The sequence below is a fragment of the Python bivittatus genome, unplaced genomic scaffold (assembly GCF_059951505.1).
Source record: "Python bivittatus isolate LINGU-HERP-01145 unplaced genomic scaffold, Pbiv_v1 ctg000480_np1212, whole genome shotgun sequence".
In the NCBI taxonomy this organism is placed as follows: Eukaryota; Metazoa; Chordata; class Lepidosauria; order Squamata; family Pythonidae; genus Python; species Python bivittatus.
The window spans coordinates 29,582,835-29,602,740 of record NW_028277075.1 but is presented as its reverse complement, the minus strand read 5'-3'; the positions used below and the strand labels follow the sequence as shown (position 1 = coordinate 29,602,740).

General features: G+C 40.0%; 1 protein-coding gene across 1 annotated transcript in view; it reads left to right on the top strand.

The window, feature by feature from the left end:
* GALNT16 (polypeptide N-acetylgalactosaminyltransferase 16) overlaps positions 1-18,851 on the top strand; it is a 173,524-nt gene extending 154,673 nt beyond the window's left edge. Inside the window, exon 15 of the mRNA XM_088145594.1 lies at positions 13,673-18,851. Coding sequence (XP_088001720.1) covers positions 13,673-13,810 — 138 coding nt within the window. The 3' untranslated portion in view covers positions 13,811-18,851. The remainder of the gene's footprint in view (positions 1-13,672) is intronic.
* Positions 18,852-19,906: the final 1,055 nt, after the last annotated feature.

The following is a 19,906-nucleotide window of genomic DNA, read 5'->3' as shown; positions in this document are numbered from 1 at the left end:
CTGTTCTTTAGTAAGAATGTATGCATGCAATGTTCACAAATGGTCCTGGACATTGGGCTAGAGGCACAAGGATGTTTTGTTGAGGAGGAGACCACTGGAGAATGGCTAGAGACACACAATTTTGTGGCATGTACTGTAGATCAGCCTTCTCCAACCAGTTATCCTCCAGATGATTTGAATTAGAACTACCATTATCCCCAGTTAGCAATGGCCAATGGAAAAGGCACATGGAGGTTGTAATCTTACAATGCTTGCAGGGACATAGCTTCTTCATTCCTGAACTAAGGAAAATAAGCAATGAATTAAAAACAACATTTCTTGAAATGTAAATGCAGGAGGAGGGGGGAACCAGCCTGGTTGGTATCTGGACTATTAATTTTTTTAGAAGAGGGTTGTCATGCTAGAGTAGTATGTGATGCTATGCATTCCTCTCCATAAATAAACCTCATCACAATTCCATTGTGTTCAAGGAAGTTGATATACCCAAGAAACTGGGTACTGAACTGTAGCCTAAACTAGAGGCATACAAAAGAACAATGTATTGTCGAAGGCTTTCACGGCCGGAATACGATGGCTGATGTGGCGGTGTTCTGGAAGTTTTGTTTCCTAACGTTTCGCCAGCATCTGTGGCCGGCATCTTCAGAGGACAGGAGCACAGACAGGAGCGATTCTTTCTGTGCTCAGGATGATGTCATGTTAGGAAATGTTAGGAACCAAAACTTCCAGAACACGGCCACACAGCCCGGAAGACCCGCATCAGCCAAAAGAACAATAAATGATCAATATTAATAATTGTTTCACAAATCACAATATGTTACCAACATTAGGAGTAGAAAAATGTTTCACACAATTAATGACAGATGCTCATTGCATTCAAACAGATCTGAAGCAATGGACTGGGTTATTTTTTTATAGAACATCTTATACTTGGGAAAAATGATTCCTGTGCCACAAGAATAGCCTCAGATGAAGACATCTGGGGTCTTGCTTTTGCCATGTCTCTATCTGTGTATGGAAAACTAGTGCATGCAATGTTTTTAACCTTGAAACTTGAGTTTCTGAAAATAGGAGTTAAATTTTGGTGAGGATTTTTCTGAGAGAATGTATTTATTTATTGATTGATCACATAGCTGCCCGTCTTACAGAATGTGACTCTTAGTGGTGTACAATAAAAACACATCACAAAACCCAACAATTTAAAAAGCATTCTACAATTAAAAACACCAGTCAAAGTTACCAAGGACATAGTAGCAGAGAAAGCCACCATCAATCAGCCATCGTTTCCCACTGCTTTCCAATTTATAATTCCCTCAGGTATTAGGGTATATCATGGTTCTGTTTCATTCAGAAGCCATATGTCATTAAAGACAAAATTGGTGACTGCCACTTGCACTCGCATATTCTTCCCCAGGATATCCCTGAAATGTTGCTATGCTGTAATAAGGCATAATTCCAGTTGCATTTTGGAGTGTTTTTTTTTTAAAAGCACTTCTGGTTTGTGGTTTCTGAGAAAGGCCTGTGGCTGTTGCAGTTACTACCATAGGCAGCAAAAATACAGTTTATGAAGCTCTAAATGGCCTTTAGAAAAAAAATTAAAAGCAAATGAAAGAGATGGTAAGAACTGCCTTAAATTGCAACCTGCTAATGTGGCAAATGTAATGAGAATGTTTGATTTTAATCCTATACCTAAAGAAAAAAGAGTTCTGATTCCTGCCACAAGAGGCTTTCCTGTATCTTTTAATTGCTGCTGTAAGCTCAGCCTCTCCTGTTAAGGTGACATTTAGGTCACTGATAATCTTCAGTTGTCAAACAACTTTGATCACGTTGATATTAAAGGAAGAAACTTTTTTGGGTCTGGCTGTTGGCAAACCTAGGGAATTATGAATGGCCCCTGCTTTAGCTCCAAACTATCGATTTTTTCATGACATTTTAATCAATTGTGGGTCTCGGAAGCTTTAAACAAAGACTGCCGTGCTTTTGAAATCTTGTCCGCAGGAAGCAGAAGCAGAAGTTCCCCAAGAGAATTGGTTAATGTAAGATCTCTCTAAAGGCTGTCACAACACATATGCCAGGAAAGCTCTCACAGTTGAAATTAGGGCTATAGGTGATTTTCCCTGTAGGTGATTGCTACATGTGCACTAGCCAGCCTTTAAAGTAGGCTTCCAATTGCCTCTTAAGACCTTTCATAGAATCTGTTTTCCAGGGTGCAGTGAGGATTCTTGCAGCAGGAGCTGAGCTGATCCTCCAGTTTCTCATGCACTGGACAACACACTTTGCTGGTAACGCTGCCTACCACTCTTAGCTGATGTCTTTTATGAAACACCCCATCAAGTCACATCTCCACTTGAGGACCGTAGCTTGCAGCTTCCAAGATTAAAATGGGCCAGGAGAGCCCATCTCAGTTGACTGGATTCACACATTGTGCTGAGCCACAAAAAAGCTAACTCCATTATGCCTTAGGGCACGTGTGAACCCAGCCACTAAATGGTGGAGGAGAGGTAGTTTCAAAGCTGAGGAGCCACAACAAAGGAGGCCTCCCTGTGGTAGATAATAGTCTAAATGCTCCTACAAAGCGGGGAAGCAAATAAGGCCTTCAAAACAGATTTCAACTGTGAACAGGCAGGATAATATACGTGGAGTCAGGTGTTTATATAAACCATTTAGATTCTGAATATGCATTTAGACAACTGATTAAGCTGGTGCACAGATGTTTTTCTCCACCAGCATCTGGACAATTGTATTTTGACCTAGCTGACATTTCTCAGTTGGGTTCAGAAACATTATATGTAAAGTGTTTGGAGGTACCTAACACATGGATAATTGAGATTTGGTCTGGCTGCAATCATCTTCAGCTGATTTTAAAAAAGTACTCCTGACTTATGCCATTAACTGGCCTTCTCCACATATGATCATGTCCAAGAGTACTTCCAAGTTTCTTATCTGATTTTTCAAGGCAAGCACAATCCCATGAGGAATCAGTTCTACACCACTATCCAGATTAGTTGACTTTGCAGTTCCAATACACACATTACAGATTGATCTTCCTCATACTTTCCAATACCATATCCATATTCAAACTGAGATACCCTATCACTTCCCTGGAACATTTAAGTGAAGAAAAAAGACAAAACTACATAATAATCCACATAGCCTTTTAATCCAGAACTCTGAAAGCTCTACTTTTCTCCGACATTGGAAAGAATAGGTGATGGAGCTGTTTGGCAGATGCTGAGGGGTGAAACAGAAGCCATCAACTTTTGATAGTACCCAGAAAAAATCAGAACCATTGAAGTGCTGTGCTTCCCCAGCCCAGTCTTAGTATTAAGTAAGCAATATGTGTTACAATGACTCACACATGAATAATTTCTATGCTATTCTTTTCATATAGCATGTGGTTTCCACCATGGAAACATCATCACTGGAACAAATTACAGCAAGGAATAGCTAAAATATAAAAACTAGACATGGCATTGGGCTCTGTCGATTGATTTTCTTATACCACACTAAATTTTTCCTGTTATTCTATAGAATTCCGGTTTGCACCCTCCCCCCCAAATTATTTCCTCCATGCCACCCCCTCAGTATCACATGTTGAAAGGTGCCAGTTTACAATGTTCTCAAAGCTTCTATCACAATAGCACTGCAAGAATTCAGGAGCAAACTTACATAGTGCTGTCTCACTTGGTTTGGAAGTATGATTGGGACAAAGATAGTGACAATGTCTTCTCTTTTTATTACCTGCCCTCTCATCCACTAAATAGTGAAGAAGGGAGATTTGTATCTGGTGTTATGGGTCTCACAAGGTTCAAATTATTCTCCTGTGCTGTTCAATATTTGCATGACATCATTGGAGAGGTCTTTTGAAATGTGGTGTCATCATAAAACACTCAACTCAATTTCTCCTTTCACCTGTAGCAGGGCCTTCACAGTTGCTTAGAGCTAGGGATGGATTGGATGAAGTCCAACAGAGCAAAGATGAATTTAGATAAGATGGAGGTACTGGGTTTCCCAGGTTCAGAAATTAGGAAATTGTCTAGTTTTTAATGAGGTAGCACTCCCTCCAAAAGAACAGGTGTATCGCTTGGGGATTCTCCCTAATTTCTGTCTCTTGCTAGGAGTGCAAGTGGTCTCAATGGCATGGAAAAGCTTTAGCTACAATCCTCTCTCAACTGGGGCAACCTAGCTTTGATCCATGCCCTTAAAAACCTTTTTTGAGTCTTATACCCTACATGAGGTGAGTTAAAAGCTGCAACTGCTTAATTGTCAAGTGGGGTGGCTAAATAGGAGTACATAGCACTGGTCTGAAAGCATTGCGCTGGCTGCCTCTGACCTGCCACGCCCAAATGACATCAAAGCCTTAAACAAAATAGAGGTAGATGCCCTTGTAAGGAAGCAGATTTTACTGAAAGAGAAGCTGCCTAAAGGAAAAAGATGATTTTGTCTCATTTAGGACTAGAAAGGTTGGTATGCAGCCCATGGATGGAACTTCCACCATCTCTGAACTTTTTTCCAGAGACCTCAGTGCTCAGGGAGGCAAAAGCAAAGTAAATCCTTCCTCTTTTTTGTCTCATTGCAAATGCTCACCCTCTAAATGTGGAGAGCAGTACCTTCCCTGGATAATTCCTCACCCTCCTGTTCATCTCCATGCAGTTTTGTTTCCCCCACTTTTCTTTCCTTCGCTGTGCTGAGTGATTCCCTTCCTCAGATATCCCATCTCTGATCTGTTTCCTCCTCCTCCTCCTCCTCCTCCTCCTCCTCCTCCTCCTCCTCCTCCTCCTTGTCCTCTGCTGTTTCTGCTGGAAGGAGGACGTGTGTGGGTGAGAAAGCGTGCTTTGTGTATATGTATGCAGATAAGGGATTAATTAATTTTATAAATTGGATGACTTATTTTACAGGCAATTAATTTAATCAGTAGTTACCAACTCAATTAATATTATTGCTTTTTTAATCCCTGCCACTTTCTGAGTATGGTTTCTGACCAGTACGTGGGCGCATACAACCACTTAATCATATTTATAGTGAGGTAGGGAACTCTCCAGAACTGATTTCAGCTCCGGCTGATAACATAAGAATTTGGTGTGTGCTTTTAATATTTATTTCTGTTACTCTCTCTTTTTTTTTTTTTTTTGAAGATTGGGAGAGGTCTCTTACATTCAGGACGGCTTCCTTTGAGGTAAATACTGTAAGGTAGTTGTGATTACCAGTTTGGTCTAGTGGTTGCTGGACTGTGAGCATGGAGACCTAAGTTCTAGTCCTGGGTTAAGCATGGAAGCCAACTTTGTACCAGTCACTTTTTTTCAGCACTAAAAAGAAGACTGCATGTAGATAGATTTTTGGGGGGAAGCAGAGTTGTGTGTTTTGTTTCAGTTTTCCAGTGTTCTTTATCTTCCTTACTAAAACAGATCTCATCCTCAATGTGCAATTCTTAATAATTCCTTTGCGCAATAAAGCAGGGCTGGTTCTAGGCCTAGGCAACCTACGGTGCCAAATTTTAAGGGGCGCCAAAATTGAAAAGACGTCTGAAAAACACAATATGAATTTAAAATCTAATCATCTTTCCTCGTTACTTTAGAAATTTTTCTTTCTATGCTTTTCAAAAACACTTACCCACAAAGTTGGTCAAACGATAGTGAACAGCACATTAACCAGAGGTTGCAAGTCACAAAAAAGAAATTATTATTACAGTTATGGACCTCAGAAAGCTGATAATATTACCAAGCAAGACAAAGGTCTGATAGGAAGGTCCTGAGCAAGCAAGTCACGTGACTATCAGCTTATCAAAGTTATACCCAGGAAAGCAGTAATAGCACACTGTGAGCCGGTGTGCCCACTCACCAATTAAATATAATTTTGCAGAATTGTTGCCATATGACAACAATGCCGATGTAATTAAAATTCTTTACTGTGATTCACAGTATAATAGGGTGAAAATGTCCTGGAAAAGAGAAAGATTGTCTGGGGATGAAAATCATAAGCATCAGGCTCAAAAATTCAAAAAATTCAAAAAAAGAAAAAGAATGAAAGAAAGAAACAAGAAGGCACCTTTTTGAAATTCCTAACAAAATCAGAAGATGAGCAAACCATAGGGGGTGCCAGCACGTGACTTTGCCTAGGGCACCAGAATGTCTAGAGCCGGCCCTGAATAAAGCTATCAGATGCAAAATTTTAAGCAAGGCTGAGCCTCACATAGCTGCGTTATGTTACTGCTCTCTGGGTGGCATCTTGAAAAATGGAACAGCAGGATGGGATATGGGAGGAATTAATGAAATCAAGCCCATTGTTTGTAGCTAGCTAATTACAAGATGCAAGGGTTATGGAAATGCAGCCCTCTGCATGTAATCTCTGCCCTGAGTTCTCCTTCTCATGCCCTTTCTTATTTTATGATTTCACATTGAACTGAATGATTGTAAAAACAACTGCTGCATTTCAAGTTCTGCAATTAATGGAGGCATTCTTTTATTTGGTGTCGTTCATTAGTGAGAGAAAATGTTTGCTGGGTACCCTGCTGTTATGGGCCATTACTGAAGAACCAATGAACAGAATCAATTGCACTTAAAAGTGGTTACAGATTAGTAGGCCTCTAATTCAGAAAACTATCATGATCAATTGTCTCAGATAGGATCAGGTTTTCTTGGATGGGTGGAAAGAATGGAATATTCCCTGCCTATCACTGCATATAAAGGAATGTGTAAAATGCGAAGGGATCTCAAAGTGTTGTTGTTTTTTTAATCCGTTCAATTGTGTCTGATTCTCAGAGGTTGCCTGAACAAGTCCCTGCAGTTTTCTTGGCAAGGTTTTTCAGAAGTGGTTTGCTATTGCCTCTTTCCTAGGGCTGAGAGAAAGTGTCTGGCCCAAGGTCACCCAGCTGACTTTATGCCCAAGGCAGGACTAGGCTTATGGTCTCCTGGTTTCTAGCCTGATGCCTTAACCAACTGGCTCTTCCTGGAGAAGTCCCTGCAGTTTTCTTGGCAAGGTTTTTCAGAAGTGGTTTGCCATTGCCTCCTTTCTAGGGCTGAGAGAAAGTCTCTGGCCCAAGGTCACCCAGCTGGCTTTATGTCTAGGCGGGACTAGAGCTCATAGTCTCCCGGTTTCTAGCCTGATGCCTTAACTGCTACACCAAAGTGGCTCTCCAGAGGTATTTAGCCCCTGCCAATCACCAGAAGTAGAAGTCCCAATGTTTTTCCTTTCCAAAGTATTTCTTAATCACCGGTTATGAATTGTGTTAGATAGACAGTAAAAAACAATAGACATTTTCAGTCAATTCTTCTCTCTAATGATGAAACTAACCCAGTTGAACTAATCCAGGTCATTGTCTAACACAATGTATATACAAATGCAGTGTTAAAACGCATGACAATAAAACAATTTTAATCTAAAGTATATCAGAAATAAAATAAGAGCCATTTGAAATTCAAGTGTTTTCCTAGAGGTGTATTTTTACCATGGCAAAAAAGCTAGAGAGTTTTCTTCAAGAAAATATTCCACAAAAAAAATGCCACGGCTAAAAAGAATTTGGCTCTCATTTTCACACACCAAACTTTAGTTAGCACATTTTGTTGGAATTTGTATTTTATTTTAAACCATCTTTGATCTAATTTTATCTCTGAAAGTCAAAAGATAAATGTGCAAATAAATGAATAACCTGCAGTTACTTTTCAGAGGAAATGCAACCTATTTAAACAGATCGTACTCCTAGTCCTGGATTAACTGCTCCTCAAGCAAAAGTACTTCTCTTCTGATTAAGTTTCAGGGTTTTCCCTCACTGTCCTCAGAAACTGGTTCAGAATATTACTGCCTTCCTAAAATCAGATTAAAGCAACAGGGGATTATCATTGGATAATCCCAAATAATAATAATACAGATATTACAAAGACAACTGGCCAGAATAGAATGCCTTAATGTTGGCTTCTGGGATCTGCCTGCAAGAAAGACTAGAGCCACTTAAATATTGAGTCCCCGAGTCCCAACCATTTCAGAAAGATGTCTCAGAAAAATAAACAATGGAAAGAGAGACCTGCAGAGAGACCTAGGGGAATCATCTTATATTCAGCAAGCCAGGTAGCTCTAGTCTTAAGTGGGTTAGAATCCAAACTAAAAGGGACACAGCTCCATGGTCTCCAAAACAATCTTTCTTAAACCAATGAACAAAATCCCCAATCTCCAATCTGACTAAAGAAACGTGAGTTCTAATTGGAGCTATTAGAGGAATGTTCCTGTCCCTGATATAAAAAGACTGCAGAGGATATAGAAGAGTTTGTCTTCATAACCCATTTGTAAGGTTAGTTAATATCATCTCTCTGCTGAAAACAAAACTGCTTTCTAATGTTGGGGTGTGCCTCCCCAGATTTTTTCTTCCGGGCACAGCTGACCTGAACATGTATGTTAGATCTCATCTGGGCAATGTCAGTTCTGTTTGTTGGAGTATTAATTTAGATTTTTTATTTATAATTTATTTACATTTCAAAATTTTAGGCTGCCCAACTCTATACATATTGTGACCTTTATGGTGACTTTTATGTAGAGATTCTGTGTTCCTTTTGCTCTTGGGCGATGCTGCAGTAATTGGAGTGCAGTGTAGAACGGTCAAGGGACCGCTTTGGTTTAAGGCTGGGGTGGGTAAGTGATGTCTTTGGGCCCCAATGTAGCCTCTTTGTGCCTGCAAGACTCCCTCCCCACTTGGTTTTTAAAACAATTAAATATGAACTCTGCACGTTCCAAAGCCTTAGCATCTTGCAAAGATCCCACTAGAAAGTAGAGGACATCTGGCAGTTAACTCACTTTCTAATCAATGGATGCTTTGCAACTGGTCATTGTAAGCCATTTTATGAGAGGTCCTCCACATGCTAGATTAAGGGCTCTAAATCCTGGGACTTGCCGAGGTTTGTGAACCTGGACTATAGTCTTCCCTGATAAACAGATCAGATAGATAGATAGATAGATAGATAGATAGATAGATAGATAGATAGATAGATAGATAGATAGATAGATAGACAGACAGACAGACAGACAGACAGACAGACAGACAGACAGACAGACAGACAGACACTGGTTAAAATCACCCAGCTGGCCTCTATGTCTAAGGGAAGACTAGAACTCAAGGACTCCTAGTCTAGTGCTGTTAACCACTACACCAAACTGGCATGAATACACACACACAATTTTGTTTGTTTGTTTGTTTGTTTGTTTCATTAAATTTGTTATGGCAGCACACTCCATTAGACTGTCGGCAGCTTACACAAAGCTGGCAATGTGTATTTTTCTTACATATAGTGAAAGCTATTAAAGTATATTTAATCTACAATTATGGCTGCAAGAAAATATATACCTAGAAAATTGTGAGGTATAATTTATACATATGCATGGCTAAGAGTTCTTTCCAAATTTTGGAGAGGTCTGCACACACTCTATCTCATCCCCAGCAGCTGAGACAACATCATTTGCTGTTGTTGTTGCTGTTTATTTATGTGTTTGGTTAATATCCTGCTTTTCTGTCCATGTAGCACTCAAGGTGGCTTTAACTTTAATGAGTTGATTCCTTAAAGAAGCCACAACGTTTTCGTCAGGCTCAAGTAGAGGTTTCTTTCATGAGTAGCAGTTGGTGCTGGGCTCAGCTGAGTCTGAAGCACTTTTTCTGATTCTTTTTGAAGGGTGCAGAAGAACTGATGTTTAGGCCATTGAAAGATTCCCTGATATGACTGCAGTCTGGTACTAATTGCAGCTACACAAACAGTGTTCTGGAAAAGGGAAAAAAGCAGGTGCAGCTGTTGTTTCCAAGAAAAAGAATTAATGACAAAAACTAATGAGGCCTTTGCACTGGATATTTATTAATTTTAATATCCTTATATTTGCAGCCAGAATCACAGATCTTGATAGTCTAGAGCTGTCCAGATGTTAGCCTGAGAAGAATAACTCAGGAGGAATGGCTACTGTGCTCTAGCATTAATGTGAAAAAGGTCAGGTCAACTGGACAGCTATTTCCTCCATGCGTGTTCTCCATCAACCAATGAATTTCACCCATTCAATAGAAGTTACAGATTTGTCCCTTGTTGCCCTTGTCAGTCAAGCAGATGAGACAAGAATCAATTTTATATCTGTGGGATGCAAGGCTACTGAGAGCATGTTGTCATAAAAGAACCTTTTGTCTTGCTAAAGAAGATGACAAAGAAGGCCCAGCAGACAAGAGGACTCTAACCATTCAGCTACAGAACACTCTCATCTCCTTTAGTAAAGATGCCATACAACTTGCATTTTGGAACTTCATCTTCCCTTGTCTATACTGTGGTTGCTGTTTATGTAAAGCTTCATAATATACTAGCTGACTTCCAACACATAGGAGGAGTGAAATACAAAGCTGGCTGTTTTGGGCAGAAGGGATTGGGCCTCTGTTTCGTATCTCTGTTTCACAGAACATATGATTTAGGTAAAGTCAAAGGGCAGAAGAAACAGTTAAGCAGTTACACAGTTATGCCTGTGCACTTCCTCTCTCTTCCGTTGCCTTTTCACAGATCAATGAAACAGGTGCATGCTTCAGATGGTGTTTACTCATAAGTTGATTTGCACAAATGGGTTGAATCACCACCCCCAGAAAGAGGCACAAAATAAAAACCATCTATTAATATTGTTTGTTTGTATGTTAATAAGCTAAAGCTAGGTTAGCATTAGTTATGAGAAACTGCAGCAGGCACCAATACCAGACACCAACAGCTAATCAACTTGGTCAAGAAAAAATGAAGCATATCAGAGCCGGTTAATATTTGGGTGGAAGAGGAAATCTCAGAAATGTGGGGTAGAATGGAACATCAAACATGCCAGAAGAAAGCAGAGGCAAAATTTTTTGGATCCATGTAGTCACCAGGAGTCAACTTTAACCTGATGGAGTCTATATTTCTTATTAGATTTTGAGCAAATGGGATGCTTTGATGTTACATCAGGATGAACTGATACGTTGTCTAGTTATTTATTTACAGTTTTTATATCACCCATTCCACAATGACTCTCAGTGGATTATAAAAACTGAACATAGCATTTATAAGAAACCATAAAAAGTAGCCATATCCCAAATCCCAGTATTTAATAAGTGACTTCTTCAGCTCCTCACACATTAAAAGTTCTCAGAACAGCCCTCCAGATCTCTGGAGGTAACCCATTTCATAATAAAAGGGCATATTTAAAAAAAGCATATCGCTTTACCCACCCCATCTCAGCCTACTCATTTGGGATGAATGGACTGGATGGGTTGGTTCTACCTGCAGATTCCAAGAGGCCAACTGCATCAAGTGTAACTCCTGGGTAGCTTTGAATGATAGCATCATGTTCAGCATATTGTGGTAGCAGAGCTGAGGGGCTATGAGGGTGTGGGTAACAGCTACCAGGAAGGATGGTGTGGGTATCATGCTTCAGGAAGGATGTAACTGGTACGCCAGTCAAAGCTAGTCAAAGCCCTCCCATGCTATCTAGGGGTGGCTGTGAGTCTAGGAGGGCCTCTAAGGCAGACCTGCTACTTCAAGTGGTGGGCTTCCCAACCCAGAATTATCACTGGAGTACAATGCCAGATGGTTTCTGGGCAATAGCACCTTAATCTTGTAGGGATTCGATCTTGGACTCTAGCAGCTTACAGGCACCAGGCCAGCACTTCCAGTAAGTCTGGCTCATCCTGGGAGGTGATTTATAATTAGGCATAACTGCGATCCAGTGGATGTCTTCCACCAGTGGCTTCACATCAATGTGAAATAATATGGGGGAGAGAGATGAACCCTGAGGCACTCCACAAGTGACCTCTCCTCCCCTGGATGACCTCTTCTCCGCTATTACCACTGCCCACTCAGGAAGGAGCAAAATACAGAATAGAGAATACTTTAATGGCCAAGTATAAAATATATACAAGGAATTTGTCTTCGGTGACAAACAGCAAGAGCAACAGTGCATTTGGATAGCAACAGAAAAAGGAATGATAATAAACAATAACACTACACAGTAAAATAACTTTTTGAAAGGGAGAAGCCACTGTCCAGCACATATTGTGTCATGTAGTGTTTAACAGAGCAATGGCACAAGGGAAAAAACTGTTCCGATGTCTAGATGTTTTAACATATGGTGCTCTGTAGCACCGTCCTGAAGGAAGAAGTTGAAACAGTTTATATCCAGGATGGGAAGAGTCTGCATATATCCTCTCTGCCCTCCTTTTGACCCTCACAGTATACAGTTCTTCTATAGAAGGCAGACGGGTTGCAATTATCCTTTCTGCAGACTTAACTATCCGTTGAAGTCTGAATCTGTCCTGTTTGGTTGCAGAATCAAACCAGACAGTTATAGAGGAACAGATAACAGACTCAATGATTCCCCTGTAAAACTGTACCAAGAGCTCCTGGGATAATTTAAACTTCCTAAGTTGCCGCAGGAAGAACATCCTTTGTTGTGCCTTTTTAATGATGGCTGTAATGTTACACGTATGATGCCTGTAATGTTAAACTACAGAAGAGCAGTGTCCAGCCTTGCAGGTGGTCCAGAGGGATACCGTGGGTAATGGTGCTTAAAGCTTCCGAGAGGTCTAAAAGGATCCGGACCTCCCCTCTTTCAGGCTCCAATGCAGATTATTCACCACAGTGACCCAAACAATTTCCTCTTCTAACCTGATAAGAATCCAGACTGAACAGGATTCAGACAATCAGGTTCCTCTAGAGCAACCTATAATTAGAGCCCCACCACTATCTTTGCAACTTTCTCAAAAAGGGAAGGTTGCAGACAGGCAATATTGGTTGGAGGTTGCATCTTTTTATATATTCAAATAGATATCCAATTATAAAAAGGAGGGTATGTTACCTGAGTACTGAAGTTTCCAGGGAAATATACAGATGCTTTCCCCCTTTAGATACATAGAAATCCATCTAGGAAAGCATTGGGTCCCCACATATGCCTTTATACTCCAAGGGCTCTGTCCTAGCTACGATACTTATACAGTTGGATAACTGATACTAAGGTATAGATTACAGTATGTCAGTTCACTACAAACAGGATTTGCCAAGGAGCAAAAACAGTCCAGTATCAGTGGTTCAAAAAGATACAAGTTTGATTTCCATATTCCTCAGCCAGAACTCCAGGAATCCAAACTCCTCATTTGTTCCACCCTTTTAAGAAAGACACCCTTGATGACTTCTTCACAGATTGGGTAATATAGCTAACAGATTTTGTGATCCTTTATCATTAAGAGGGTTTGCTAAAAAATAAGGATGTTTCATGGATGAATTGATCCTGAATCTTTTGTAAGTAAATACTCCTTCAATTCAAGCTCAATCCTGGTGGCTCCATGGATACTTCTGTGTGGTTTTCCTGCCCCCAATATGGAAGCGGTTTGTTGTTGTCTTATTTTTATTTTCAAATTCCCAGTTGGATTTTCCTGGTGGTCTCTCATCTGAGAGCTAACCAGTTCTGACTAGCTTAGCTTGTGAAGATCAGCCAAGGCCAGCTGGATTAGGAAAAGGCCTAATCAAAATGTAAAATGGTGATGTGTATTGAAGAAAAAATTGAGAAATTTGCTTAGTTATTACTGTTTCCACTTAGTAAATAGCTATTTTGGGACGTACAGAGAAAGCAAGAAATGAAGGAAAGAAGAGGACATGTTTCATATCTTGATGCTATTCTTTTTCTTTTCTTCTTTCCTGTTTCCCCCTTGCAGAAATGGAAGATGAAAGGTAGCTTCATCCAGCATTTTGTCAGTGGCCTATGCTTAGAAAATGAGTCCAGCAGACTAGTGACCAACATCTGCCAGTCGGATATTCTGGGTCAACAGTGGGAGCTGCTCCAAGCCACATGATGGTTGCCCAGCATCTTTTCGGTTCTGATACTTTTTGCATGAGACTCTGGGAACGGAAGGGGCTAGGGTGGGGGATGAATTCTGGTTTTCTTTAAACCTAAATGTTTTGACTATGATCCTCAGCCAATAACCATTTCAGATGAAATGTCATTGTTTTTGGATTCATGTTAATGAAGCACTTCAAGCTGTATGGCAACATCAGTGGAAATGGCCCATCTTTTCCCACTTTGAGTAACAGTGGGAATTGAGTGGGGAAGGATCTATCACAGTAACCAATGTGTGTTTAAGCCTGATTGACACCTCTTCCCTTCCATTCCTTTGCCTCCAGAGAAACTTATGGCCTACGATCCCATGGAGTTGCTGCAGTTGGTGTCTGTGACTATGCTTAATGTGAACTCCTGATGGGTTTGCTTGATTTCAGACATGATGTTGCCTCTCATTTTGCATGTGTGTCATACTGTCTGCTTTATGGAAAGGATGGCAAGAAAAGGGGTGGGGCTAAGTTATGGAAAAGTGTATAATTGGGGGGAAATGAGACAGAGGTAAAGCCTTTTGGTTTTGTTTCTGAATGTGTTTCATTACTGGAGCATTGGATATCATTCCTTGCGGAGATAGGGCTCCTTGTTTTCTCTGGCAGGTAGGATTGAGAGAACTGCAGGAAGAAAGCTAAACCAGTCTTCACCAGCAAAGTTATCCAGTATATTTCTTAAGCTTTAAGATCTGAGATACAGAAATATTGTTAGAAATTACATGAACAAAGGCTCCTTTTTTTTCCTGCCCTCTGGAGAGAACACATATTATTTCCTTCTGCTTTCACTCACATGTACTCGGCATATGATTATGGGGAAAAGGCAGCTCATGATAACAATTCTGTATTCTTGCAAACACAGCTTGGGTTGATGGCCAAAGGGTCAACTTGAGCTTGTACTTTTACACTCAACCCTTTTAGGTTAATCAAAATTGGATTTCTCCCTAAGAGCCTATCAGCTCTTTCCCAGCCTAGTCCTGTCTGGGAAAGCTTCTTTTGGAGCCATGCCCAAAGCAAAACTCTCTCTCCTTCTGTGCGTATGTGTTTAGGGCAAACTTGAACATGGACTGTTGGCCAATATCCTCACAATAATTTCGTATTACCAAACAAAGTGCAAAGAGTGTGACCCTCTGAGCCTTTGCTGTTGGCAGAATGACAATGCTTGCTCTGAAGTCATTTAAGACAGCAATTTCTATGAACCTTTGCTTGGGAATCTCAACTGAATAGATCAGAAGGAGGCTGGCAGCACCTTTTCCAACTAACCAATTGTGTTAAAAGGCATAAGCTTTCATGAACTGCATCTCACTATATCATAATGCATCTGATGAAGTGAACTGCAACTCACAAATGCTTATACCTTTTAATACAATTGGTTAGTTGGAAAAGGTGCTACCAGATTCCTTCCGATTTTTGGCTACCATAGACTAGCATGCCTCTCTTCTTACAATGTCAGCTGAATAAAGTGAAACTTACTTCTAAATAAATGTACACAGGATTGAACTACACATCATCTGTATGTCAATGGATCTGAAGCATTGACTATGCTGATTGAACATCAGCAAAATGTTGACATGTTAGCCAGGTGAAGAAGCCATATGCCAAGGTACTAGGTCTTAGTTGTCAAATCTGAATTTGAGACAACACACTTGACAGGCTCTTTCTGTTAGTTAATTGTCAAAATATTCTGCTCCCTTCCCCCTGATTTGAAATATGAAAGTGTCAGAATGCATAAGCATAATGGTGTATGCTTAAATGGCCATTATGAGTCTAATTAGTGAATTGTTCCTTTGGCAACAGGAATACTCTTTGCTTGTCAGTCATCTCCAGTATAAGAAACCATTCCCATACTGACGAAGGTGACACCAGGATTATTCCAACAGTATATTTAGGACAGATGGCTGGAAATGTGAAGAATCAGTATCACTAAACCTTAGGAAAGCCCTCCCCTCAGTACCTAATTATTTCTAAGGGATTTATATTGGATTCTCATCTTGGTGAATGCCATAGTGATCTGTAAGCAGGTCTTAGGCCCAAAGATTCTGGGAGCAGATAAGAAGAGGAAGTTTTTCAAGGTGATACAAGACAGCTAATAGAGCCTCTCAAAGTTGTAAGATCACACACTTTATGTAACTTCTGTATTATATATAGCAAAAACTGAGAACTTCCCTTTAGTGTAAGAAAGAGTTTGATAGTTACAAAGATTTGTATGCTCATATGATTTATTACCAATGGCATCTCGTACATATTTTCCCAGAATAATAAATTGAATACAAGGGAACTTAATACCCCCAAAAAAGGTACAGAATTGCAGTGTAAGGACAGTTTAAGAATGCCACTAGACAGATAGTTCCTATTACCACCAATGGAAAGAAAATGGTGAATCAACCCTTCTGGACAACATTTTTACAAGAAGAAAAAAGGTGGAAATGACAGTAGAAATGAACAAGGAGGCTACAAATGGAAGATGATGTCATCTGACCCCCTCTAATATTTTGTGAATTGATTGATTATGTGCTATCAAGTCATTTTCAACTCCTAGTGACCACATAGATGGATTTTCTCTGTGATGGTCTATCCCTAACCTGTTCTTTCAAGTCTGCTAATGGTGCACTCATCACCACTGCAACTGAGTCCATCCAACATTGCTGCTTAAAGGTGAGGAAATAGCATAACAAAGCACTAATCTGGAAGTACTCCATGTGTTACATCTGTTGCTAAACAGGATATCAAGATCTTAAAATGCCCGGGTAGCAATAACAGCCCCAGCCTGGGAATACCATTCATCCAGGATGCTTCTAGGAAATATTTAGATTGTGCAGTAACTTTGACATGTTTTTCCAGAACACCTTTTAGTTGGGGGGTGAGGGAGGTGGGTGGAACCAATATGGAGAAGACAGAAAAATTGTACAAAACCTTTCAATGAGTAGCATTAACAGTATCAAGAAGAAAACCTAACAAGGTGACACAGTAGTCAAGCACTGATTTCCAAATTCAAAATATGTTTCCAAAGTGACGCTTCTCTTAACCCTCTGTTATTAATCTGATGTTTATACTTCCTCCTAACATCCTTTTAAGGCAGGGGTGGGCATTCTTCAGCCTACAGACCTCATGTGGTCCTTAAGCCCCCTTCTATTGCAGTCCCCAGAAAATGTGACACTGAAATACAGAACCACAATTTCCTCCTGGATGTTTGGGCAGGAAATAACTAAAAGATGCTTAAGGTTTGTTTAAATATACCTTACTAAAATCAGAGACAACCTGGGTTAAATAGACTGGAAATCTTGGTCTCATCATGCTCTTCACCACTGTCACCCTCCAATGTCTGCATCTGCCAAAAGGTTGCCTGGTCTGCTTCAGAGAGAGCTCTGATTTAGACACACATGCATACTTGTGCTTGCAAATGGTGCTACTTGCTAGTTGCAGACAGCATTAATCCAAGAGGAAGATAGGGATGGCTGGAACATAGGCATCCACAAAAGGAACGATGAAACGTGTATCATGATGTCAGCTCTGCCCCTTACATTCTTGTGTGCAGTGTTACAGTACAAGAATGTATCAGCATAGCTTGCATTGTGATGTCACAACACATGTTTTGTCACTTTGGTCTCATCATGGTCAGGTATGGACACCTGTGGGCTGGAGTATGATCATTGGGCACCACTTGCTAAATTCTATGCATGTGATTCTCCTCCAGTGTGTCATGAATCATAAACATAATGAGAGCTAAAGAGCAAGATCCAATATTCTATTTTGTACATGGAGTGTCTGATCAAAAAGGGGATGATTGCATGAAGAATTTCAACCTGCGGCCGTGGACAGACACTGAGGCAGGCAATACTTGGAGCCAGCAGGCGTTCTTATTACATGGCTGTCATGATGAACAGAGTCAGTCACAAAACACCCCTCTATTAAAAGACACAGGGTGTGCTTAATCCCCAGTGCTCTTCTCCTGAGCAGCCCAAGGATGCGCTCACCCTAAATGATGTTTTATTTTATATTTTTCTGAGCAGATGAACAGACTTCCAAACATGGCACAGTGCTTCAAATGCCATTAATTTTCATTTTCTAAAGATACCAATATGGAGTCTAGAAGCATTCTTGTAAATTAAGGTTTTGTTGAAGGCTGGTGCCTTGCAACATGGTGGCTTGCCATTTACTTTTTTTTAAATTAAAGGAATTAAAAAATAAAGTCAGATGGGTCAGGAAGCCTAGTGAGTGTCAAGGACAGCTTCTGTGGGCATGCTGGTGCTCAAGGACATGACATTGCCTACTCCAGCATTCATTATTTTCACTGACTCAACAATAATTTGTTGTTGTGCTTTTGAATTGAAAAGTCTTCAGCTTGTAAACATAGCCAGAACAATGAACAGTGACTTGATTGCAAGGAAGGGGGGTGGGGGAGAGAATAGTGGGTTTTAAAACAAATAAATAAAATGCCATCCACTATCCACTGAATGTGCAGAATAAGGAGTTATCAGGATTTATTGAATGAGACTCCAAAATGAAATCCAGAATATTTTTGGAAGGGTTCATGTTTTTTTTCCCTTCTTTCATTACAAAATGCACTTTGCCAAAAGTAATTTATGTGATCATATTTTTCCTCCCTTTTTTAACCAAAGCATGTACCAGAACTTGTCTGTTAAAATGCTAGAATAAACTCCACTTCTAAAAGTTGTATTTCTTGGCCTTCATTTGCACAAATTTGCCAGCATTAGGATTCTTCCTCAGCCAACCTTTACAAGCTTTAGGATTATACCTAAGATTGTCTCCAGAACAACCCAGGCATTGCTTTTCCATCAATCAGCTGGAAGAACTAGAACAGTGGTCATATAAAGCACTTAATTTAACAGCATTTCCTACCTGCATAGGCAAAATCCCATCCTTTTCATTCCATGCAGGAAATCCAGCTTCTGTCTGCAACTGCCCTTTCATTAATAGACCTTATTCCTTTCTTTGAAATCGCTTAATTAGTTGCTTCCTGTTCACTGTGCCATGCCTAGATTGTGATTAATCTGTTCCTGTTCTCTGCACAGGAAACTTTAATTATTGCTTCTCCCTTCGCAGCAAGAACAGTTATTGGTTAAAGTTTATATTCCTATTATTTTTAGTATTTCAGCTGTAAAGATTAATTTGTCAGAAAAAACCTACACAAATTCTTCTTAGAAATTTGCCTTCCCAGCAAAAAATACCTGAGTGAACCGAATGGAGCTTATTTCAAGTAAATTTGCAGAGGTTTGAAACTATCGAAGGAATAACTTTTCCCTTCTTTTTCTTTCTTGGCAGCACTGAGTTTCCTTAATTACGTACTTACAATTATTAGGATCAAATGGGAACAGAAGAGACAGCCTCTCAGTGCAAGAGATACTGTCAACAACTTGCTGAGAATTAAAGAAAAAAACTATTTATTGCAATGGTGATATCCTGCCCTCTATTTCAGTTTGGTATCTGGTTGGCCACAAAACATTTTAAAAAATATATAGGGAAATCCTCATAAAATAATTGCTGTATGGAATTTGTTGCCACAAGTGATTAAACCATTATATACCTTAAAAGCTTAGTTTAGACAAATTCATGGGAAGGAGGTGCTCTCCATGAGGGCTTTGGAACTTCCATGTGCAGAAGATAATATTTATTTGATCTGTATCCCATCTTTCCACTTTCAGCATCCAAGGCAGTTATTGAGAAGAGGGAGGCCCCAGTTTAAGTACGAGTTCCGTTCTCAAGGTCTGTCCTTAAGTTGAATTTGTATGTAAGCCAGAACAGTATTATTGTATAAGTAGTATTGCATAATGAATTCAAATACACAAACCCATTGTATATTTAACTCCAATCATTGTTTATTTAATGTGAATTTTGCTACAACAGGCTCCATTCTTAACTATAGGTCATCTGTAAACCAGGCATTCTTAACCCGGGTGCTACCTGTATCAAAAATTGGAGACCAGCTATAGGAGAAGGCTTCTGTTTTCAATTTTTATTTACTGGCTTCCCAGATTCATCTTTTTTATCATTGCAAGAAGTAGAATGCTAAATGCCATTGGCTGCATGGCTAATCCAGCACGTCTCTT